Source organism: Ipomoea nil, unplaced genomic scaffold (assembly GCF_001879475.1).
Source record: "Ipomoea nil cultivar Tokyo-kokei standard unplaced genomic scaffold, Asagao_1.1 scaffold3100, whole genome shotgun sequence".
In the NCBI taxonomy this organism is placed as follows: domain Eukaryota; kingdom Viridiplantae; phylum Streptophyta; class Magnoliopsida; order Solanales; family Convolvulaceae; genus Ipomoea; species Ipomoea nil.
The window spans coordinates 683,074-708,595 of NW_017619528.1; the positions used below are offsets into that span (position 1 = coordinate 683,074).

Below are 25,522 nucleotides of genomic sequence, written 5' to 3' on the forward strand. Positions count from 1 at the left end.
AACTGTTGTCTTTTCTACAAAAGACAACAGTTTATCTGCGTGACTTTTAACAACAGCGATTTCAACAACACACAATAGACAAACAGTTTATAACTGTTGTCTTTTAAAGAAAAGACAACAGTTACAAAACCGTTGTCTATGTGCATCACTTTTAACAACACCGGTTTCAAAAACATTGAATAGACAACGGGTCAAAAAACCGTTGTCGTTGATAGAAATGACAACGGTTTATAACCGTTGTCTATGTGTGTGACTTTTAACAACACCGGTTTCAACAACACTTAATAGACAACGGTTCGAAAACCGTTGTCTTTACAAGAAAAGACAACGGTTAAAAACCGTTGTCTATGTGTATGACTTTTAACAACACCGGTTTCAACAACATTGAATAGACAACGGTTCGAAAACCGTTGTCGTTTCTAAAAAAGACAACGGTTAAAAACCGTTGTCTATGTGTATGACTTTTAACAACACCGGTTTCAACAACACTTAATAGACAACGGTTCGAAAACCGTTGTCGTCTCAAGAAAAGACAACGGTTTTTAACCGTTGTCTATGTGCATGACTTTTAACAACACCGGTTTCAACAACACCTAATAGACAACGGTTCGAAAACCGTTGTCGTTTCAAGAAAAGACAACGGTTTTTAACCGTTGTCTATGTGCGTGACTTTTAACAACACCGGTTTCAACAACACTTAATAGACAACGGTTAGAAAACCGTTGTCGTTTCTAGAAATGACAACGGTTTAAAACCGTTGTCTATGTGCGTGACTTTTAACAACACTGGTTTCAACAACACTTAATAGACAACGGTTGAAAAACCGTTGTCGTTTCTAGAAAAGACAACGGTTAAAAACCGTTGTCTATGCGCGTGACCTACAACAACACCGGCTTCAACAACAGAAGTTTTACCCCTACGACAACGGTTATTAACCGTTGTCTATGTGCATTTTTCTTGTAGTGCGTTCAAGGTATGTTTATTTCATTTTATTATAAGTAGTTCAAGTTTTTTAGTACAATTGTTTTATTAATATTAACATATGATTGGAATTATAGGAGAAAAGTATGAAGGCAAAGCAAAGGCAGGAATGTAATGTGCATCCACACTTCTTAGGTTCTGCGGGATATGCGGGCAAACAATCAGAGTGGAGGATATCAGACCCTCTATCTTCACAATCTTCTTGTGCTTCTATTAGCTCGTCATTATTGTCCAATGATCGTAGTTTTGACTGGTTACGGGCAAGAACTAAGAAGTCAGCAAATGGAAGTTATTACATTCCGAATGAGAAAACACAGGAGGTGTTTGGAAAAATTGTAAGTATTATTTTTAAAAAATTGTTATACGAATATATAATATTCATAAAAATACTGACACTTGTCTTTATCTAATTGATTGGAACAGATAGAAAAATGTGATGAGATTAGTCAAGGGACATTTCAACCGAACAGACATCATGACATATTGTCTGTAGCTCTTGGTAAACCAGAGGATAAACGGGGTTCGGGTTCGGTAAGAGGAGTTGGTTCATACTCTACCATCCGACAAGTATTTGGTAAACCAGAGCAAAAACGGGCCACTCAAAGTTCATACTCTACTGATGATGTCCAACAGATAATGGAAAAGGTCAGGCAAAACACATTGTTGGAGGTGCAACCCAAGATTGAAATGCTCACTCAACAACTCAATATATTGATGAAAAACATGTCAGCCACACACCAATTTCCACAAGGAGTTTCAATTGGCACTCCTCAAAGTGCGTATGCGCCTTGTGATCAACCTCCGGCCCGAAGCAGCTGTCATTCAGTTGATGTATATCCAGTAACCACAATTGAGGTAATATTAAAAATGATTTTATAATCAAAATGTTATTTTCTTGTAAATTTAAACCTAACATATATTTATATATATATATATATATATATATATATATATATATATATATATATATATATATATATATATATATATATATATATATATATATAGAGAGAGAGAGAGAGAGAGAGAGAGAGAGAGCCGGAAAAAGTGTAACCTCTACCTATGTGGTCTTGATGGTAAGCCAATTTTAGTTGCAAAGGGTACGGTTTACCCAAGTACAAATGAGATAACAATAGTGCAAAATGAGACACTTTTACCCAACCATGTCAAAGTGATGGTCGATGATGTGAGTGATGGTGCAGACGGATATAATATCCCCGTGCAAACATCGCAGTATAAGACTTTGGGAGATGTACTTTGGACTAACGCACAATGGCCTACTCATTTAGTTGTTTTAGATGAGGTATGCATTCTAGTTGTGAAACTTCTATTTGTTTTATAAACAATTTTGCTATATTCAAATGTTGTGCTTTGTCTGTTGTGATGATTGGCAATTAGTGCTATATTTTCTCTCTGAATGCATTCTTTCAATTATTGTCTATTATTGGTAGGAAAATGTCAAAATAAGCTCACAAAAGACAAAATAAGGAAATGAAGGATCAAAGTGTTGAGCAATCTGCTACCTGCTAAAAGACCCCCAATTGTTGGTGAAAATGTCTATTTGCTTTTGGGGACACACGGCAAGGGGCTTGTCAAAGCGTTGTCATCATCCCTGTTGAGAAAGAGTGCATTGATTTCGATATAGATTTGACAATCTTCCATCATGCACATGTGAATGGTATTTATGTGATGATTGAGGATATACAGGATTTGTTGACAATGAATTGGCTCGATGTCTCAATTATACAAGTGTTTATGATGTAAGTTTTAAATTGTTCTATGTGTTTTATAACATTGTTTTTAAAGTTTATTAAATTTCTTATTTGTTATTTTTAGGTTTTTGAATAGTTCTGGTAAGCAGCATGGAGTGACATCAATTGGGTTTGCTGTGGTCCAACACAAATTTCTGCCGATATGATTAACTTAAATTCTAATGCCGTTACATCATATCTAATTCATGTCATGGACGAACACAAGATCAGCAATTCATATTGGCACCATATCACCAAAGTAAGTCTTTTACTTTACTAGCTAATTTATTCCAATTAATTCCATTTTGGGTTCTTGGCCTGTTTGCATCTAGTGGGATTATATTCGGATGCTGTTACTGACCTTTCTTGTCTTCCCATAATGTTAGTAGTGTTATAGGAATTAATATTGCTGAGAGTGGGTTTGTTAACAATGTTAGTGTTGGTTGGGGCCCATTTCAATTTTAAACTCTAATCATAGCATGTTTCCTAGTGTTTCTGTTGGGCACAATGTGGCTAGTGAGCCCACAACTGAGTTATATTCTTTACTTTATTAATTATATAATAATAACTTTATTTGAATGGTTTGATATTAGAATTTGAATATAAATATATATATATATATATAATATATAATATATATATATATATATATATATATATATAATATATATAATATGCTTTGTACATGTAGTAATCATTGGATACTTATCGTGATTAGCACACCCTAAAAAACGGTGTATGTGTTTGATCCTTTGAAAAGTGTGCAACGCGACCTTGAAGTCAAAATTTATGTGAATATGCAAGTAAAAAATCAATATATGTATATTAAAATGTTATTATGTATTTATAAATTTATAAATTGATATAAATGTTTATTATTAATATAGGTCATTTCGATCTGTTCCTGCACGAAGCACTAGAACGATTCATTGGAAAGAATGCAGAGTATGAAGTTAAAGTTAAAGTTTTAATATGAAATTTAACCTTTATTTTTATTTATTTTGATATGATCTTAATATGAATATATATATCTATTTTGTAGTGTCCACAACAACCTGGAGGTTCTGAATATGGATATTATGTAATGCGATACATGTACGTACGAGATGTTACTAAGCATTCCAAGCTTAATTGTCTAGTTGAGGTAAGTAATTTAAATACAACAATGTGTATATTTAAATTAATATTTATCAATTAACATGCATGTTAACTAATTTGATTAATTAAAATATTTTGCAGGTATTTGAAGATGCACCCTACTCTATTAATGAAATAGATGAAGTTCGTGAGTTGTGGGCACATTACTTTAGTAAAGAGTGCGTGTAACTTTATTTCGTTTAAACAGTATCTTTATTATTATTAACTTATGTTTATGTTTTGTTACGTTAAACAATTGCATGTATATCTTGATTTCAATTTTAAATGTGTTGATAAGTATATTGTAGTGTTTTATTGTGTTGATTATTAATTGTGGAGTATATATATAGTTATGTTTATGTTCATATTTATTAGAGTTGGTTTGAAAATCATTGTGAATAGATAGTTTAATTTTTTGTAATAATTTTGTATTTTTTTGGATGAATTTGAAAATAAATTCTGTACCGGTTTTGAGCAAATAATGGGTAATAATCAAAATTGGGATAAAATTAAAAAAAAAAATTAAATTTCCGCTACACCCTCTCCGTAAAGGGTGTAGCGGAAAGTAATATATAAAAAAAATAAAATTGTTTCCGCGTCACCTTGCGCGGGTGCCGCGGAAATCAATTATTAAAAAAATAATATAATACTTTTCGCGGCACCCTAAGACTAAAGGGTGCCGCGGAAAGTCTATATTAAAAAAATTAAAAAAGCTTTCCGCTACACCTTCTACGGGTGTAGCGGAAATCCAGTGCTTTCAGCGACACTGGATTTCGCTACACCTGTACAGGTGTAGCGGAAAGCATTTTATGGGTGTAGTGGATATCTTTTTTTGTAGTAGTGCTCGTCCCAATAGATTCCATCTTTTTTGGCTCGTGATTATCCAAGTTATAGCTTTCCAATTTTTGTTTCATATCATCTGAGACTTTCCTTTCCAGTTTGCGCCAATCCCAACCTTCTCTCGGAATCCAGTAGCTAGCCACAGTTTGAGCAATTTCACTTTGGGCTCCTTCCAACACCTCTTTATGTATTGTCTCACCATTATCCCCAAGCCATCTATCGTGCCAAAAAAGAGTAGCACAACCTGATCTTACAATTTTCTTGACTCCTTGTTTAAGAACTAGTGCAGTCGCGCAAATCCCCATCCATATGTTGGATGCTTCATGCTTCCAAGCCACTCCTAGTTTAATGTTCTTATCCTGCATGTATTTTGAAGTAATCGTTCTAGCCCAGAGTTGATTATGCCCTTCTAACAGACACCACCCCATCTTGGCTAGAAACGCCAAGTTCATGTCCTTTAGTATACGAATTCCAAGCCCACCATGACTTCTAGGTTGCATTACTGTTGCAAACTCCTTTAGTAAGGAACATGGTTTGCATAGCATAGTACGAGATTGTGTTTAAGACACTCTGAGCAAGAACTCTCCTCCCAGCTAGCGTAAGATGCTTCCCTTTCCACCTTCCAATCTACTCTCCACTGTTTCCATGAGGGGAGTGAACAAAGAGTTAGTGATATGTCCATGTAGGGAAGGAACACCCAAATAGCATCCTAAGTTGTCAACCCTTCCAATTCTAGCAGCCTGAGTAATTCTATCAACAGTCTCACGATTAACATTCCTAGAGAATAAAATTTGTGATTTTTGGAGACTGGCCCGCTGCCCAGATATAGCTTCAAATTTCTCAATACAAGATTTAATAACTCCGATTTGCTCCTCAATAGCCTCTGTAGTTAAAACCATATCACATAAGCAAATAAAAGATGGGAGAGTTCCAAGCCATACCTGGATAGTTTTACAGCTTTCCATCTTTTGGCAGCAACTTCAACTTTGATCATGTGACATAACCTTTTAATGCAAAGAACAAAAAGATAAGGTGACATTGCGTCGCCTAGTCTAATGGATGCCACGAGTTTGTACAATCCAGTCCAGCTGCTTTCCTTTCCACAGGATTCCAAGTTTTGGAGTTTCAACACATCTTGTTGACATAAGACATATTGTCAAATTCTAGTCAAACAAGGAATCCTTAATCAAACGTGTCTTAAGATTTATATTCCTAATCCAAAGAGGATCGGCAATCCCAATCCCACCAATACCTCATCTCTTGACCTATAAAAGGAGCCGCTCCACAACTCATCAAGATACGCTTTCAGCACCTAATTGTGAGCACGAGAGTAATTGAGAGAGATACCCGAATCCCCTTGAAAAGTAGTTCAAGTGTTTAGGTCTCAATAGCTTGATAGGAAATCATATTGTGTAATCCCCGTTCCCTAAACAAAGTGTACTTTAAATATTAAGCTTTTAGTGGATTTAGGCAAATTCTCAATTTGAGAAGTGCCTCGCAGATTAGGGCTGCTTGCCTGAAACTGCGTTATAAATATTTGTGTCACAACGTCTGTTTCAACGTCTCCGAATTCAAACGTCTATATTAATTTCAATTGGTATCAGAGCGGGTCTGCTCAAGTTACCAGCAGGATCCAAATGGAGTTCCCAAGAGAAGGTCTTTCAAACAATAGACCCCCGGCTCTACTTGGCACAAACTTCTCCTACTGGAAAGCTCGAATGCAGATATACATTCTAGCACAAGGAGAAGGCGTCTGGAATGCAATAGAAAACGAATGGAAAACTCCAGTTGATGATAAAGGGAATGCAAAACCTAGAACTAATTGGAGCGAAGAAGAGAAAACTGAATATGATTTCAACTCAAAGGCTATGAATGCAATATATGGAGCAGTAAGCGAAGATACTTTTAAACTAATTGCATCAACACGCATAGCCAAAATTGCGTGGAGTATATTGTGCGATCATCATGAGGGAAACACAACTGTAAGACAATCTAAGCTTCAGATGATACAAACCGAATTTGAAAACCTGAAAATGGGAGAGGAAGAAAGCATCACCCAATTCAGTGCCAGAGTCTTAAGTATATCCGGAGATGCATTCAACCTAGGCGAACCTATACTCGAACATAGGGTCGTCAAAAAGGTTCTACGCTCACTACCCGGAAGATTCCAAATGAAGGTCACCGCTATTCAAGAACATAAAGATCTGAATACATACAGACTAAGTGACTTAATAGGAAATCTTCAAACCTATGAACTGGAGATGCTACAAGGTCAGAAAAACAATGGTAAAGGAATAGCATTACAATCCAAACAAGAAGAGAACTCAGAAACTGATTCAGAAACCATGGAACAGTCAATTGCACTACTAACAAAGAACTTTAACCGAGTTCTCAAGAAGTTCAACAAATCCAGGAATAAAAGTTTCTCAAACAACCAAGTAAATTCTACAAATCAGAAACCATCCAATCCAAGGAAAAGAGATAATGCAATTACTGAAGGAATACAATGCTATGAATGCAAAGGCTTTGGATACATTCAATCAGAATGTGCTACATACTTGAAAAGGAAAAATAAAACATATATAACAACTCTGAGCGATGACTCAGATAGTGAAGAAGATGATAACAACACGAACTTCGTAGCATTCACTGCTAGTCATGAAGACAACAATAGTGATGACATGCAAGAGTTACTAGAGGCATACACTCAACTAAATGCCAAATGGGAGCAAATCATCAAGAAAAATCTGGAACTCATGGAAGATAATCACTATTTAAAGAATGAAAAGGAACGAATAGAGAAACAATACAAAGAAGCCCAGAACGAACTCCTTGACCTCAAGAACAGAGAAACAAAACTGCTACAAGAAGTTAAGGAGCTTACCGAAAGACCCGAGACTCCAAGCACGGACACCAATGAGAATAACCAACCTGAAATACAGGAAGTGTCGCAACAGCACTTCCGACATCGAAGAAGAATAAGGTGCTACTATTGTCACAAACTAGGACACATCAAAGCACATTGCTACAAAAGACAAAACGACCATTACTACAGACAAAACAGCAGGGCATGGCCACCACACAACAGAAATAACAGCAAGAAAATCTGGGTAAGAAAAGACCAAAATGTTGCATACACTTCCAAAACAAACAAAGAGCAAGATATATGGTATTTTGACAGTGGATGTTCCAGACATATGACTGGAAATCCCGAGAATTTAGAGAACATACACTATAAAGATGAAGGATATGTTACCTTTGGAGATGGAGAAAAGGAAAAATTGTTGCAAATGGAATCCTGAGTGTACATGGACTGCCAAAACTGTCAAAAGTCTTCCTAGTACAAGGGTTAAAAGCAAACCTGATTAGTATAAGTCAACTATGTGAAGATGAACTTAAAGTGGAATTCACAAAAGATAGTTGCAATGTTCTCAATCATAATCATGAATGTGTTATGATCGGAAGAAAATCCACAAATAAATGCTACACATGGGATGGTGATCTATCTTGCCTACAGACAACCGTCAATCAAACACAGCTATGGCACCAACGAATGGGTCACATAAACTTTCATGACATGAAAAAGGGTTTAAAGAAGGGAGCCTATCGAGGAGTTCCAACACTTAACATAGATGATAACAAAAAATGTGATGCATGCCTTGAAAACAAAATAACCCGAACAGCCCATAAAAAGACCTCAGGAATATATACTTCTAGAATTCTAGAACTACTACACATGGACCTGTTTGGACCAACTCAGACAGAAAGCATAGGGGGAAAAAGATATGTCTATGTAACAGTTGATGACTACTCAAGATTCACATGGGTAAACTTCCTTAGAGAAAAATCTGAAGCATTTGCAACATTCAAAACCCTCATTATCAAAATTCAAAATGAAAAAGAGGGAAAAATAGGAAAAATTATTCGCCTAAGAAGTGATTATGGAAGAGAGTTCGAGAATACAAAATTCAAAGAATACTGCACAGAAAATGGAATTCATCATGAGTTCTCCGCACCAAAAACACCACAACAAAATGGGGTAGTTGAACGAAAGAATCGAACCATCCAAGAAATGGCAAGAGTCCTCTTAAATCACAAAAGACTTCCATCAAGATTCTGGGCAGAAGCAGTTAACACAGCATGCTACTTGATAAACCTAGTATTCATTCGAAAAGAAATCAACATGACACCATATCAAATCTGGAAAGGAAGAACACCGAATTTAAAACACACACATGTGTTTGGAAGCAAATGTTATATTCTAAAAGATAGAGAACCATTGGGAAAGTTTGATATCAAAAGAGATGAAGGAATCTTCCTATGGTACTCCTCAAACAGCCGGGCATACCGAGTATATAACCTTAGGACAAACACTGTCATGGAGTCTATCAATGTTGTGGTCAATGACACAACAGAAGATCTCCTAAAAAATGATGAAGAGATAACTGGTGTTGAAACAGCAGTTCCAACACCACACATCCAGAAATCAGAACCGGAAACATTAGAAAAAGAAGAAGCTGTAGACCTTGAAGAAAAAGAAGAAATCCACACCACTGATGAAACCAGGGTACAGAAAAATCATCCAATAGAGAACATCATAGGAGGACTAAATGAAGGAATCAGGACTAGAGGAAAGAAACGAGACTATCAAAAAATGGAAGAAGGAGACTATGACTACTGCTACACCTCGAAAATTGAACCCAAAAACATCACGCAAGCCCTAAAAGATGAATTCTGGATGGAAGCCATGCAAGAGGAATTACAACAATTTGAAAGACACAATGTTTGGGAGTTAGTACCTAAACCAGAACATGCCAATATTATAGGGACAAAATGGATTTACAAAAATAAAACAGATGAGCTAGGAAACATCATACGAAACAAAGCCCGTCTAGTAGCACAAGGATACACCCAAGTAGAAGGAACAGATTTTGAGGAAACTTTCGCCCCAGTAGCCAGAATAGAGTCAATCAGACTTCTCATAGCAATAGCATGCATCCTCAAGATAAAATTATACCAAATGGACGTAAAAACAGCCTTCTTGAACGGATACTTAAAGGAAGAAGTCTATGTTGCACAACCAAAAGGATTTGAAGACCCTCACTATCCACAAAATGTGTTTAAACTGAATAAAGCCTTATACGGCCTAAAACAAGCACCACGTGCCTGGTATGAACGACTCACTGACTTTCTAATTAAAAAGGGCTACAAGAGAGGAAGTGTGGATAAAACCTTGTTTGTCAAACACTATGGGCAAAACATTGTCATCGCCCAAATATACGTAGATGACATAGGTTTTGGATCATCACTCAAAACCTACAAAGACCAGTTCATTACAATCATGGAAGGAGAATTTGAGATGAGCATGGTAGGAGAATTAAATTACTTTCTTGGCCTACAAATCAGACAACAAGACAATGGTCTTGGAATCTTCATATCACAAAGCAAATATGCCAAGAATTTAGTCAAAAGGTTTGGCCTAGAAGAAAGCAAAGTTGTCAGAACACCTGCTCCAACAACAGAAAGAATATCAAGAGATTCAGAAGGAAAACCAATTGAACAAACCCTATATCGAAGCACGATAGGAGGATTGCTATATTTAACCGCTAGCAGACCAGATCTAAGCTTTGCAATAGGGATCTGTGCAAGATACCAAGCTAACCCAACCGAGCAACACTTAAAAGCAGTCAAAAGAATCATTAAATACGTTAAAGGGACATCTGACCTAGGAATATGGTATTCTTTTGATACCAATCAACACCTCTCAGCCTATTGTGATGCTGACTGGGCAGGTAACATAGATGACAGAAAAAGCACGTCAGGTGGATGTTTTTTCCTAGGCACCAACCTAGTATCATGGATCAGCAAAAAACAAAGCTCTATTTCTCCTTATCCACAGCAGAAGCTGAATACATTGCTGTAGGCAGCTGTTACACACAATTACTTTGGATGAAACAAATGCTAGAGGACTATGGAATACAACAAACAACCATGACAATCCACTGCGACAATAAAAGCGCAATAGATATCTCAAAAAATCCAGTTCAACACTCAAGGACAAAACACATTGACATCAGGCATCACTTCATAAGGGAATTAGTAGAAGATGAAATCATCATTCTTACTCACATAAGTACCGAAAAACAACTAGCAGATATTTTAACCAAAGCACTAGATGGAAACCGGTATACAAAGCTTAGGGCCAAAATAGGCCTATGCATCTTATGATACACATCAAACAAACAAAAACACATGGGCCATATTCACCAAATAAACCCACTAATCAAAACCAGCCCATGTTTGTTATATCATACCGCCCCATCACAAAAAGGCCCAAACCCAAATTCCCATTTAAATCAAAAGCCTTGTCTCAGAATCAAAACGTCATATCCACCAAATAATCCCACTAATCAGAACCGGCCCGTCACAAAAAGACCCAAACCCGAATTCCCATCCAAAACAAAAGCCCTGTTTCAAAATCATCATCCTTACCCGACTCCACTCAAACACCCATCTGTGACCTTCTCACTCACCCCAAACCTTCACACAACAGGAACCATGGTAAGAACACGAAATCAAAGGATGGGAAAGTTACCACGAAAAGGAACGACTAAGGGTACCTCAAACTACACCGGCACCGGAGAGTCCTCAAACCCGGTATGTGTCGAAGAAGAAAGCCCCAATGTTGCAACGAATCCTGTTCCGATAGCCAGAGTACCGTTCGGTGAACCCCAAGAACAGAGCAACCCACCAGGTAACCCAAATCTCTCTCTAACAGATCGTGAAGAAATCCCCATGCCCATGCCCATTGCGGCTGATTTCGGGGATAATAGGATTGTTGATCCAAATGATTTAGTGGTACAACTCCGGTTTGCCATAAATCAAGGCTGGGAACCTGATCTGGGCTCCTATGATAGCTCCGTAGACGAAGAAAATCCAAGGGGGACTGATAATGAGGGACAAGAAGACCCTCAAAATCATGAGGTGAATCGTCCCCCCAGTCCTACAAATGATGAACAAACCCCAATCGAAGAAACCCCAATTTCAATTCCTCGGGTCAACAGAAACCCTAGAAAGAGGAAGATGACTGACCCGTATGAAGGGGCTGATCCCAGGGCCAAAAGGCCAAATGATTTTCCAATAGGGGCAGGACCCCCTCAACGAAAACCAAATATCCCACCTAAACCCTCAAAAACCAAGAAATCAAAAAGGACACAAACAGAGGATGAACAAGACTGGACACCTAATGCAGAGAATGATACTCATAGTGATGAAAGAGTAAGAACCCGAGCCCAAAAGAAGTCCCAGCTAACTACCAAGGAGAAAGAAAAGCAAAAGAAGGAACCAACCACCAAAAGGTATAAACTGTCCAGCAAGGAAAAGGGAAAACAGAAAGTAGGTATTAGTGCTGACATGGCATACCTACCAAAACCCCACAGTACAACATTTCTGAGAAAAGAAGCAGTAAGCCTATGGAAAAGAATAGTAGAAAGGAAAATCATCAGCCAAAAACTGCTTCCCATAGATAAGATAGACAATCCAGAACAGATCCAAGAAATACTAATCACAAACCAACTCCTGGGAACAGTGACCAATATTGAACCTTATGATGAACAAGTTATACAGGAGTTCTACTGCAATATGACAAAAACCATCACCACACCTAGCAGTCCTCTGTATGGAAAGGTATATGTAAGAGGCAATTTCTATGACTTCACACCAGACATCATCAACAGATACCTTGGAACATCTGAGATTGAACAAGAGATTGAACTAAACAGTGAACAAGTAGCCAAGGAACTCACAGCAGGAAATGTTAGCTTTGAAAAGAACAAAATCAAAGCAGCTTCTCTGACCAGCAAGTATGCAATCCTACAGAAGATAGCCCTTGCAAACTGGATGCCCTCTCTCCATGAATCCACAGTGAAATGGACCTTAGCAGAACTATTATACAAAATAGGAAAAGGAGTAAAAATCAACATGGGTTCCATCATTCATACACAAGTCACAAATTTAGCAGAAGACACCAAATCCAACACTTCCCTAGTCTTTCCAAACCTCATTTCTTCAATCCTGGCAAAACAAGGCCTCAAGACTCAAGGACCCATGACCACTGTCAAGAACTTCAACACAACTGTTAAACTAAGAAAGGGAAACCACCAAAATGATCTTAAATCCACAGCCCCAAAGAATAACCCACTTGACTCAAAGACACTGATCACTTACTTTGAAGGCAGACTGACAGAATTAGAAGCCTCAGAAAAACATCTTCTAAGAAAACACATGAACATCAAGGAAGAAAAAGCTGAAATAATAGAATGGCTGGCAGTACTAAAGGAAGAAATTGAAGAAAACCAAGAGCAAGGAACAGGAGAAGATATCCAAGATCACTCTCAAGAACCAGAAAATGAAGATAATCAAGATCAAGGATCAGAAGAAGACAACCAAGAAAGAGATGCTGAAACACCTGTTTCAACACCAGAACCAGACAACTAGTTTTAGCAAAAAAGGAGGAGAAAACAAACGTATTTTATGTTGTCTACTAAGAGGGTGGTTGTGTATTTTGTGTGCTGCCTACCGAAAAGCAGACCAGTAGGCAGGCAGACCTTCTTTTGACTGTCCCCACTTTTGTGCATCAGAAGATTGATAGACAAGCAGAACAAGACAAAGACCACTTTTTGTCTTTTGTGTTTTTGGTGCTAACTGAATTAGCTAAACTAGCAGACACAACTAGAAGAATGATAGACAAGCAGAACAAGACCACTCTTTATTCTCTGTGTTTTTGATACTAACTGGCAGACACAACTAGGAGAACCAAACAACAGGCAAACTCTCTTCTAAGAGAAACAGACATAAGTACTAAAATGATCTCCAACATTTACCACCACAAATTAAGGGGGAGATCCACTTATCTAGGGGGAGACACCTCCACGTGTCAACTCTAGATTAAAAGAAAAAGGGGATCAAGGTTTTTGCTAAAATTTGACAAAGGGGGGGGGGGGGGGGGGGGGGGGGGAGTGTTGACATAAGACATATTGTCAAATTCTAGTCAAACAAGGAATCCTTAATCAAACGTGTCTTAAGATTTATATTCCTAATCCAAAGAGGATCGGCAATCCCAATCCCACCAATACCTCATCTCTTGACCTATAAAAGGAGCCGCTCCACAACTCATCAAGATACGCTTTCAGCACCTAATTGTGAGCACGAGAGTAATTGAGAGAGATACCCGAATCCCCTTGAAAAGTAGTTCAAGTGTTTAGGTCTCAATAGCTTGATAGGAAATCATATTGTGTAATCCTCGTTCCCTAAACAAAGTGTACTTTAAATATTAAGCTTTTAGTGGATTTAGGCAAATTCTCAATTTGAGAAGTGCCTCGCAGATTAGGGCTGCTTGCCTGAAACTGCGTTATAAATATTTGTGTCACAACGTCTGTTTCTACGTTTCCGAATTCAAACGTCTATATTAATTTCACATCTCATAATTAAATTGACCAAGTGTTGAGGTAATCCAACCTCAATAAGGGTCTCCAGGCCATAAGAAATCTCCAAGACAGTCTGTTGTAGGAATTCTCTAAATCAATCTTTAAAATCATTGTACCCACATTTCCTTTTTTGGTTCCCATAGAATGAAGAATTTCCTGCTAGATGACTATATTGTCCACTACTTGGCAACCAGGGGACAAAGCTACTTTGCTCTTCTATTATAATTCCTCCCAAAAATTGCTTGAGTCTATTTGTTATAACCTTTGTAATAATTTCATAATTGGCATTACCAGTATTGCAAAAATCATGCCTAGGCGCTAGGCGGTGCCCGACCGTGTCGAGGAACGTCGAAACCGGTCTCCTCCGTGGCTGGACCGCCTAGGCAGTCTAGGCGGCCACCTAGATAGTCTAGACGGCCAAACCCGATTTTTAAAAATTAAAATTAAAAATAAAAAAATCGAACGCCTAGGGGGTGCCTAGCTTCTTTTTCAACACTGGACATTACAAAGGCTAATTAGGTGAAGTTGGTTCACCCTCTCCGGTTGCTTGACTTTTGGAATTAGCGCTAGAAGAGTGCCATTCCATCTTCCACACATTGTTGCAGTTCTAAAAAAAAATTAGCCACCATATTTGTGATATCTTTTCCCACCACCCTCCATGGAAGGCTGGAAGCCATTTGGGTCTGGAACTTTATAAGGTGCCATCTCGAATAATGGTTCTTTCACTTCCTCTATTGTCATTTCCCTACAAAAAAAAAATAAATAAATAAATAAATAAAAGAAAAAAAAAAAGGAGACAAATTAGAATTAAAAATAGCTGGATATTTATTAATAAGTTTGCCAGTTTGGGTGCTACTGGCTTCCTCCGTGAATATTTCCTTGAAATAATTGAGCACCATATCTTCCATCAACTTTTCATCATAAATCCAAACATTGTCCTCCCTGCATAACCTCTCAATCTTAATTATTATTTTCTAAATAGTTGAATGATTTATTTGCACTTTATCCGTAATTAATACTCCATATTATGAATTGATGTTTCCTAAATTTCAACTAGTTACTTTATATTTAAACTATATTTGTAAATTTGTAAATTCCTAATTAAATTACTTTCCTCTTTCTCATAGAGATAAGGAAACTAGGTCATTTCTTGGCAACCGTAAGGAGTTATACCCAATATGGGCTCCTTGTAAACATTAAATATTTGTCCTACCACATAATAAGACGCCGGGTAATCATGATTTACCCCTCTACTATCCTGTTGGATTAGGGTGTGGGGTGCCATAAAGAAGAGGGGATTTTTCTTTTTGTGGGCAAGTAGACTTGGTCACTATCATGGCTTTGCACACAGCCTCTTGCATCGATTGTTATACTATGGACCAGGGTTCATATTGCATTGTGAACCCTGATACAAAAATTATGTACCTTCCGTTAACACATTATGTACTTACAGTTACTAGTTTATGTACATGTAAACAAATAATTTGATAATTGTTGACACATAATATGATAACTACATGTACATAAACTATCAACTGTAGGTACATAATATATTAATATGTCAACTATAGTCTATAGATATAGAATCTGAAGGTTATTTTTGGATAATTGCTCACACATAATATGATAGCTACAGATACAGAAACTATCAACTGCAGATACATATTGTGACAACTATAGATACAGAATCTGAATGTTATTTTTGGACCAGGGTTTACAATGCAAGGTAGACACCGGTCCATGGTATAATTTGCCATATTGCATGCCTAGGTCGGTGGCAAATTATGTTGTGGTGCATGCGGATGCAAAAACGACGTCGTTTTGCAGAAAACGCGCGCCCTACTTAAAAAAAAAAAAATTAGTTTCGATTCCCAGCAACAACATTATGTTATTCATTTTTAGTTCATTCATTTTGGATTTTTTAGTTATGAAATTCTGGAAGTGTAGTTATGCAATTCTGGAAGTGTAGTTATGCAATTCTGGATGTGTAGTTATGAAGTTATGGATGTGTAGTTATGCAATTCTGGAATTATAGTTATGTAATTCTGGATGTGTAGTTATGCAATTCTGAAAGTGTAGTTATGCAATTCTGGAAGTGTAGTTATGCAATTCTATATGTATAGTTATGAAATTATGGATGTGTAGTGAAATTATTGATGTGTAGTTATGCAATTATGATTTTTTTTTTTTAAGTTAGACGCCAAAACGACGTCGTTTTGGCATCCGTATGCACCACCATGCATGGTGCATACGATGCACAACATAACGCTCCTAGGTCGGTATCTTGGGCCACTTCAAGCTACTCCACATTAGTCCAATGCTCCAAAATATATGGTTCTTGTTGGACAAAATGCTTGTGTTCTGTAATATTTTTTGAGATACAACAAAAAATACATAAAAATAAGAGAACAAAAAACTGCATCATTTGACATCTCCATGCGTGTACTCACTTTCCTATATAAGTCTTTAATCTCCCTTTACAAGCAACATAGATACCTGACTAAGACCTATGAGATACAAGAAGATATACAGAAATCTCGGGTTGCTCTGCCAAGAATTTCCCCGTTAAGTTGTGTAACTGAGAACTTTATCTAAAGATATATTGTCCGGTGTTTACTACAGATCACATAAAAAAAATATAGTTGTGATAAAATTAACTTCTCATCTCTCATACTTTTATGAGTGTAAGACATTTCATCTCAACTCTCTTAGAGTACTTGTTTGACTCTTCTCAGATCTTTCTCAGATCACTCTAAGATCAATTATAGAGACTCTGAATTTCTGTACTCTTTCCAAAAATGAAGGTATAGACATATATAGCCAACTCTCAAGAGAAGTTAAATTACATGAAGCTACATGGTGGTTAAGGACACCAATTTCCAAAATAATACATTGATAATTTATCGCACATGGGAAATTATATATATATATATATATATATATATATATATATATATATATATATATATACAACACTGTGCTTTGCACTGTAGAAACGGTAAATTATGCTGTGCATCCGTATGCACCATTCTGGAATTTTAGTTCATAGATTATGGAATTTTAGTTCATTGATTCTGGAATTATAGTTCATCGATTCTGGAATTGTAGTTCATCGATTCTGGAATTGTAGTTCATCGATTCTGGAATTTTAGTTTATTCATTCTGAGATTTTTAGTTCATAGATTAGATTATGGAATTATAGTTCATCGATTATGGAATTATAGTTCATTGATTATGGAATTATAGTTCATCGATTCTGGAATTTTAATTCATATGTTGTTGATGGGAATCGAACCTTATTTTTTTTTTTAAGGGAAGACGCGCGTTTTTAATAAAACGACGTCGTTTTTGCATCCGTATGCACCATGCATGATGCATACGGATGCACAAGATAACTATCCTGTAGAAACCAAATGTTCAAGGTTTATATACTTCACGTACGTATATACATTCCGCCTGCGTAATTTATTTGCATGTGAGCCAAAGAGCAAATTGATGAGGATTTGATTATTGAATATCAATCGTAACTGAGTCTGTACAAGTAATAATATAGAGAGCAGATAAAGAGTCCTAACGAACTACTAATATAAGAGTCCTAATACTCCCCCTCAAACTCATGACGGAGCAGCTGCAACATTGAGTTTGTCCCGTAGAAAAGAAAACCGAGTAGACGGAAGAGCCTTGGTGAAAACGTCTGCTAGTTGATCCTTCGTAGAAATAAAATGAACATGAATCTCCTTCTTGGCAACCTTGTCACGAACGAAATGATAATCAATCTCCACATGCTTCGTTCGGGCATGAAAAACTGGGTTCGAACACAAGTAGGTGGCACCCAAGTTGTCACACCACAGAGTTGGCGCAGAAGCCGGCGGAAAACCAATCTCTTTAAGTAGTGAAACGAGCCACGTAACCTCAGCCGAGACATCAGCTAAGGCCTTGTATTCAGCCTCAGTAGACGAACGCGCCACCGTGCGCTGCTTTCTGCATGACCAGGAAACCAGATTGGTGCCCACGTAGACCGCAAAGCCACTGGTTGACTTTCTATCATCCGGATTGCCAGCCCAATCCGAGTCAGAAAAAGCATGAACAGCAGAAGACAGAGACCTGCGAATACTGAGTCCAAGACCAAGAGTGCCCTTAACATACCGTAATACCCGCTTCATCAGACTCCAATCAGCCGTGGTAGGAGACTGCATGTGCTGACAGAGCCTATTAACTGCAAAAGATAAATCAGGGCGAGTCACAGTCAGGTACTGCAGGGCACCTGCAATGCTGCGATAGTGAGTGGGATCAGCATAAGGAGTGGTGTCAGCATCATCAGACCGAATGACTGAAACCGGGGTCGAGACCGGCTTGCAATCCACCATGCCGGCCCGCTTAAGAATGTCCTGAATATAACGCCTCTGAGAGAGGAGAACACCATCCGAGAGCGGCACAGTCTCAATGCCGAGAAATAACGATGGAGCCCCCATATCCCGAATCTTGAACTCCGCAGCCAGCTTGGCTACAATTCCCGAGACCCGCTGCGAGTCCGAGCCCATGACCAGAATGTCATCAACATACACCAAAAAATACAACTGCACAGCACCATTAGAATAGATAAATAATGACACGTCAGTTCTAGAAGGAACAAAGCCAACCGAGCAAAGAAAATCGTGCAACCGAGTGAACCAAGCACGAGGGGCCTGCTTCAAACCATACGGAGACCGTTGCAGAAAGCACACATGATCCGGTTTCGTCTTGTCCTCGTAGCCAGGCAGCTGACGCATGTACACTGTCTCCGCTAGCGAACCATTCAGAAATGCGTTGTGAACATCCAGCTGCCTGATGGACCAACCACGAGAGTAAGCCAAGGAAAGTAAAAGCCGAACCGTGGTAGGCTTGACAACCGGACTGAACGTCTCAAAAAAGTCTTTCCCGGTAACCTGATTAAAACCCTTAGCCACCAGCCGGGCCTTGTGACGTTCAACAGATCCATCCGCAATTCGCTTGACCCGAAATACCCACTTACACCCCACAACATTCATACCTGGAGTGTAAGGCACAAGACGCCATGTATGGTTCTGTAGCAAAGCATTAAACTCCACATCCATGGCTTCACGCCACTCTGGATGACGCACGGCCTGTGAGTAACACGTGGGCTCAAGATCGTCAGCAGCAGTGAACAAAGCAACATGATCCTTAGGGCCCATACTCCGTGTGCCCATCACATGAGACCGCGGCCCAACAACCTTGGCACCACGGCCCCGACGCGCCCGACCACGACGGGCAACCTGCCCACAGTCAGATACTGTCCGCTCACTAGAATCTGAATCCGGGACCACGGGAGTGGAAACCGGCTGCTCCTCCCTAGCGGGCAAAACCAGCGCAAGAACTGGTGCCGGATCAACAACAATGGGGGCAACACCCCACGGGACAGCCCGGGGCGGAGCAATAACCTGCGTAGAAACACCACTAGCAAACGGAAAAACAGCCTCATCGAATCGCACATGGCGACAGATAAAGACTTTATTAGTGACAGTATCTAGACAACGATAGCCACGAAAAGAGTCAGGATAACCCAAGAAAACACATGGAGACGAACGATACTGCAGTTTATTACGATTATATGGACGCAGTAAAGGAAAACAAAGACAACCAAAAACCCGCAAGAAAGAGTAAGACGGAGGGGACCGATGCAGACGATAATGAGGAGACTCATTATCTAAAACCCGAGTAGGCATCTTATTAATTAAATAGACTGCCGTTTCAAACGCAAAATCCCAATACCGAGAAGGAACAGAAGCCTGAGCTATTAAAGCCAACCCAGTTTCAACTATATGCCTATGGCGACGCTCTACCCGACCATTCTGCTCATGCGTAAACGCACAGGACTGCCTGTGACGAATACCAAGAGACACAAACGTAGAGTGGAGCTTTTTGTACTCTCCCCCTAAATCAGATTGAATGGCAATTATTTTTTGAGAGAATGAACGCTCAACAAGAGAGCGAAAACGTTCAAAGATAGCATAGATATCGGTTTTGGCACGCATAGGATAGAACCAAACAAAACGCGTAAAATCATCCACAAACAAAACGAAGTAACGAAAACCATTAACAGATGTTATTGGCGCAGGGCCCCAAATATCAGTATACACGGGTTCTAATACACGAGTACTCGAAGTAGCAACACGAGGTAATGGAAAACGGGAAGATTTCCCTAACTGACAAGACGAACAAACATTGGACAACTCACTAGAATTAAATTGACTAACACCAGATAACTGTAAAATTTGACGCAGAACTCGTGTGTGTGGATGACCAAGCCGCTGGTGCCAAGTAGAAGACGAGACACGCGCAGCAACATTAGCAGAAGGACTACGACAGGAAACAGGCCAAGTATATAAACCTCCCGACGCGCCCCCCTTAAAAAGCACCTCCTTGGTCAAGAGATCCTTCACAAGAAAATACTCAGAATGAAACTCAAAAAAGACATGATTATCCCTAGCAAAACGCTGAACAGAAAGTAAAGATGATGACAAGCCAGGGACATGCAAGACATCATTTAAACGAAAAAGTTTACTAGAAGAGGCTATCGAAGCAGAACCAACACTAAGTATAGTCATACCTGTACCATTGCCAACCCGTAGAGTGTCAGAACCATCATAGCCAGCAGCGGAAGTCAACACCGAGGAGTCAGGTGTCGCATGATTCGTGGCACCCGTGTCAGGAAACCACTGATGAGAATCAACCGAGCCACCCACATCTCCGGAATAAGCCATGTGAATCTGAGGACCGGGGGACTCAGAATACCTGCGATAGCAATTTAACGCAGAATGCCCCTGTTTATCACAAATCTGACACCGCACATCAGACCGACCCCGGCCCCGGCCTCGGCCTCCTTGGCCTCGGCCACCACCGCGACCCGAGCCTCCACCGCCCGAGCCACTGCCCGAGCCACCACGATTCTGCCCGCCATACCCGCGACCGCCACCACGGCCACGATTCACGGCCAACACTGCCGGCGAACCAACTCCACCACCGCCAGCCGCACAAATCCACTCCTGAGAGGTAAGGTAGTCCGCAAGCTCGGACAACGTCACCGGAGAGCCACGCGTCAAGGGTGCAACGAGGGGACGAAGCTCCGGCCGCAACCCGCGAAAAACATATATATTTTGATCATCAAGCGTGATTGGGCGCCCGGCAAGCGCCAAGTCCTCGACAAGCATCCGCGCCCGACCGAGATAATCCGAGACAGAAGACTCCCCCTGAGTTAGCGCTTGCAACTCGCCAAGCAGCCGCAAGGCACGAGACCGTGTCGCCGATCCAAGTTCCTGCTCGATGGCTAACCACAAGGCTCGTGAAGTGGACCGACCAACGGCCATATGCATCATCTCATCGGACAGTGACGAAATCAAAAGAGACAAGATAGCCTTGTCTTGCCGACGCCACTGCTCCGAAGCCGAACCCGACGCCGTGGCAGTGCTGCTGTCCGCCGTGGACTCCACCGGCGCTGCACCGGTTGGACAAGCATGCGTACCATCCACATAACTGAGAAGACCCTGCCCCTCCAAGAACGGAAGCATTTGAGTCCTCCAAAAAAGGTAATTATGAACGGTAAGCTTAAGCGAGACAAAATGATGCGCCGAAGATAAGCTCGGAACCGGGTGGGGATGAACAGGAGCAACCTCGGACACAGTCCGTTCAGAAGAATCGCGAACAGAACCGTCATTGTTGTCTCCCAAGGCTGCCATGGAATTAACCTGGAAACTGATACCAGATGAGGATTTGATTATTGAATATCAATCGTAACTGAGTCTGTACAAGTAATAATATAGAGAGTAGATAAAGAGTCCTAACGAACTACTAATATAAGAGTCCTAATAAAATTAACTCTTTGGTTTCAATTTTTCGATTTCTACTTTTCAAATCTAACTTTATGAAAATAACTTTTTGCTTTTTTACTTCTACTAAATCTTTCAAAAAGTTAAGCCGGGAGATTCTTCTCACTCCTCAAAATTTTCCAAAATTATTTTAGGAGATTTTTTCTCTCCCCTCATTTTCCAAATATTAAATAGTCCATCTATCCCATTTTATCTATCCTACTTACTATTCATTGGTCAAACTAACTATTTCTTCTTTGTTTATTTCTTTATTATTTTTTTGCTTCTTTTTAAATTTAATTTTTTGTATGTAATAGTACTTTTAATGTAGTTTCTAAATATATAAATTTTGTATATTAATACTAAACTTAATTTTATGAAAAATTGAATTAAAAATAACTTTAGTCAAGCATTGTTAACCGAACCCGACACATAAAATGAGACGGAGAGAATAATATTTAATAAAATTTTTCTAAACTTAAAATAATATTTAATCTTCACAACTTCCAAATATTATTTAAGTTTAGTAACATGTTTGAGATTCTCAAACACACATATACTATATATATAAATACTAATAATGCACACTAACTACTCTCAGGGTCTCCACTGTCATGCCTAGGAGTAGTTAGTGTGCATTAATGTAATAGAACGTGTGCACGTATTCAGTTGTTCGTACGGTCTCATGTTAAACAAGTTCTCAAATATTAATCAATTTGGTCCTTTGTTCGGGCACTGTCTAACATATGTTAAATGTGAGGTAGTGTAGGAATTTCACTTTGCCTCCGACATTTATACACTCGGCAGAGGATGCTCGCCGTCGAAACCGGTGATTCTTCCCTTGGCGATTGGTAGAGGCTAAACGGCCACAGAGGGCGGCGGAGGCGGAGGCAACGCCTCCTCAGGCTTGGGGAACTCGGATAGCTCAACCGTCCATAGCGGCTTGAACTCCAGAGGCGGAGAGGAGAGGAAGCAGTTGTTGCGGAAGCTGAGGTAGGAGAGGACTTGAGTGAGCGACGACATGCCTTTGACGATCTGAGCGAGGATATGGAAGAAGAAACACAGCAGTACATGATCGGAGACTTGGGCTCTACAAAGACGATCTGAGACCACGAAACAAACAAATCCAAAACCCCACCCTCACACTCTTGCCGGAAAATGTGATCGGAAACTTGGGCTCTGTAAAGCTGGCACGTAGAGTGGTTTTGCGGCCACGCATCAACGCAGTTGACGTGGAAACAATGTTCACACTCGCTCAACTTCCGGCACTTCTCGTCGTCGCAGATGCCATTAAGACAAACGGCGTAGAAAGGCCGGTTTTCTTCATCCGTATTGTCGTTAGCGCTGAAGGCCGGTGAATGCGTTTGGGCCGTCGTCATCATTGCGGTGGTTATCGCAGCTTTTGCCTTTTCATTTTTAAAATGGAATTTGGTGTCTTCTTCTTAGCCACCCAAATCAGGAAGGTAACAAAGGTCGGTGGAGTTGGTCAATGCTTTTGAAGTGATAAATTAAAAAATTAAAGCAGATTCCTACCCCAAATCAGGCGCTCCTATCTCTTCGTATTATATACGGAGTAAGAGAAAGAGAGAAAGAAATTAAGATGGGAGAAGAAAGAAACATACGAAGAGAAGAAAGAAGAAGCAGAATGAAGCTTCTGCAGTTTTCTCTAATTGCAAAGTATGGACAGCCCGGGCAGCCCAGGGAGAGAAGTGAAATTCCCACAATACCCTCATAATTAACAGATGTTAGATGGTTGACCTAACGGAGGACCAACTTGGTTAATATTTTCATAGTTGTAGGACTTAATTAAGTAACAAAAATAGTCAAGGATCAAATCGATAATTTCGCTATAGTCAAGGGACCATTTTGGTAATTAACTAGTTCGGATAATCCAAATTACGCCCACCCCTACTTAGGCCTATCGCCTTGTGTATTGTGGTTTACAAGGTTATGGCTAAGATGTTAGCGAATAGGATGAAATCTCTCTTGGAAGATGTAATTTCTGAATCCTAGAGTGTTTTTATCCCTGATAGTCTCATTATTGATAATATTCTTTTAGCTGCTGAGGTTGGGCATTATCTGAATAGGAAGCAGTGTGGCTTAGTGGGGTGGGGTGCTTTAAAACTGGATATGACAAAAGCTTATGATCAGATGGAGTGGTCTTTCTTGCGTAAGATGTTGCTAGCCCTGAGTTTTGTGGAGAGATGGGTTGATTTGATTATGAATTTTGTCACTACTGTCTCTTACAATTTCTTGGTCAATGGTGAAAGCAGTGGACGTGTGCTTCCTTCCCGGGGTCTCAGGTAGGGTGATCCCCTTTCCCTGTATTTATTCATTATTGTGCAAAGGGTCTATCTCTTCTGTTACAAAAAGCTCAGGCTGAAGGCTCTATCCACGGATGTAGAGTGGCTAGAGGGGCTCTCCCTATTTCTCACTTGTTTTTTGCAGATGATAGTCTTCTCTTCTTCAAGGCTAATATTCTGGAAGCCGGGGTTATTAAGCAGTGTCTGATTGATTATGAGTATATGTCTAGCCGGGCAGTAAACTACCATAAGTCCAGTGTTTGCTTTAGCAAGAACACAGTGGATGCAGTTAGAGAGGTGTTGCGCTTGTTTTGGGGGGGTTCTTAGGCTCTAAATTTTGGTAAATATTTGAGTTTGCCATCTTTTGTAGGCAGGAATAAAAAGGCAGCATTTTCATACATTAAGGATAAAATTAAACAAAGAATTGGCTCATGGAATAAGAAGTTTTTATCGTAGGCGGGTAAGGAAATTCTCTTAAAAACTATGGCTCAAGCTATGCCTATGTTTTCTATTTTAGTGCCTGACTCTGTCTGTGTAGCTCTTGAGAATACTATGAATCTTTATAGGTGGGGCACTGGCAGTGATAGGGGTATTCATTGGAAAGCCTGGGATTGATTATGTATCCCTAAGAAATTTGGGGGACTGGGTTTCAAGGAGCTTCAGGCTTTCAACTTGACAATGTTAGGGAAACAGGCATGACATTTTCTAACTAAACCTCACTCTTTGGTTGCTAGGGTGTATAAGGCAAGATATTATCCCATAACTTCATTTATTGATGCATCTTTGGGTAATTTCCCTAGCTATTGTTGGAGGAGTATTGTGGCATCGCAAGGCTTATTAGTTCGTGGTGGTATTAGGATGAGGATCGTAATGGGGAATCTACATTAATTTGGGGACAGCCTTGGCTTCTGGATGATCATGATCCTATGATTCAGACTGATATGCCTGAGCAGTTGAGAGGTTCATTAGTTGCTGGTTTAATTGATCAAGAAACCAAAACGTGGGACCTAGACATCTTGACTGATATATTTACGCCTTGTGATAGGGACCGGATTGTTAAGGTTCCCATTTGCCCTGAATATGAGGATGGTTGGTACCAGAAGGATGCCCCTAAGGGTTGTTATTTAGTGAAAAGTGGCTACAGGCACGTGGTTGGCGACTAC

At 39.6% G+C, this 25,522-nt stretch overlaps 3 protein-coding genes across 3 annotated transcripts; 2 read left to right on the forward strand and 1 right to left on the reverse strand.

The window, feature by feature from the left end:
- The first annotated feature begins 6,346 nt into the window (after window positions 1-6,346).
- Window positions 6,347-8,011, forward strand: LOC109166472. The gene is made up of 3 exons (XM_019315424.1): window positions 6,347-7,256; window positions 7,317-7,692; window positions 7,903-8,011. Exons 1-3 carry the CDS (start codon window positions 6,347-6,349, stop codon window positions 8,009-8,011), a joined length of 1,395 nt encoding a protein of 464 aa, XP_019170969.1.
- A 3,256-nt stretch (window positions 8,012-11,267) lies between these two features.
- LOC109166474 lies at window positions 11,268-13,205 on the forward strand. Its single transcript, XM_019315425.1, has one exon. The coding sequence runs from the start codon at window positions 11,268-11,270 to the stop codon at window positions 13,203-13,205; it is 1,938 nt and encodes a 645-aa protein (XP_019170970.1).
- Window positions 13,206-22,805: 9,600 nt separating this feature from the next.
- On the reverse strand, window positions 22,806-23,435 carry LOC109166475 (E3 ubiquitin-protein ligase ATL6-like). The gene has a single exon (XM_019315427.1). It carries the CDS (start codon window positions 23,433-23,435, stop codon window positions 22,806-22,808), a length of 630 nt encoding a protein of 209 aa, XP_019170972.1.
- Between the last annotated feature and the right edge of the window lie 2,087 nt (window positions 23,436-25,522).

Excerpts from the sequence above, each read along its gene's own strand:
- LOC109166472 (XM_019315424.1), top strand. The coding sequence starts at position 6,347 with ATGGAGTTCCCAAGAGAAGGTCTTTCAAACAATAGACCCCCGGCTCTA. Across the intron at positions 7,257-7,316 it reads TGGATACATTCAATCAGAAT|ATAGTGAAGAAGATGATAAC; the intron begins GTGCTACATACT and ends GCGATGACTCAG. Across the intron at positions 7,693-7,902 it reads CGACATCGAAGAAGAATAAG|ACATATGACTGGAAATCCCG; the intron begins GTGCTACTATTG and ends TGGATGTTCCAG.
- LOC109166474 (XM_019315425.1), top strand. The coding sequence starts at position 11,268 with ATGGTAAGAACACGAAATCAAAGGATGGGAAAGTTACCACGAAAAGGA.
- LOC109166475 (XM_019315427.1), bottom strand. The coding sequence starts at position 23,435 with ATGACGACGGCCCAAACGCATTCACCGGCCTTCAGCGCTAACGACAAT.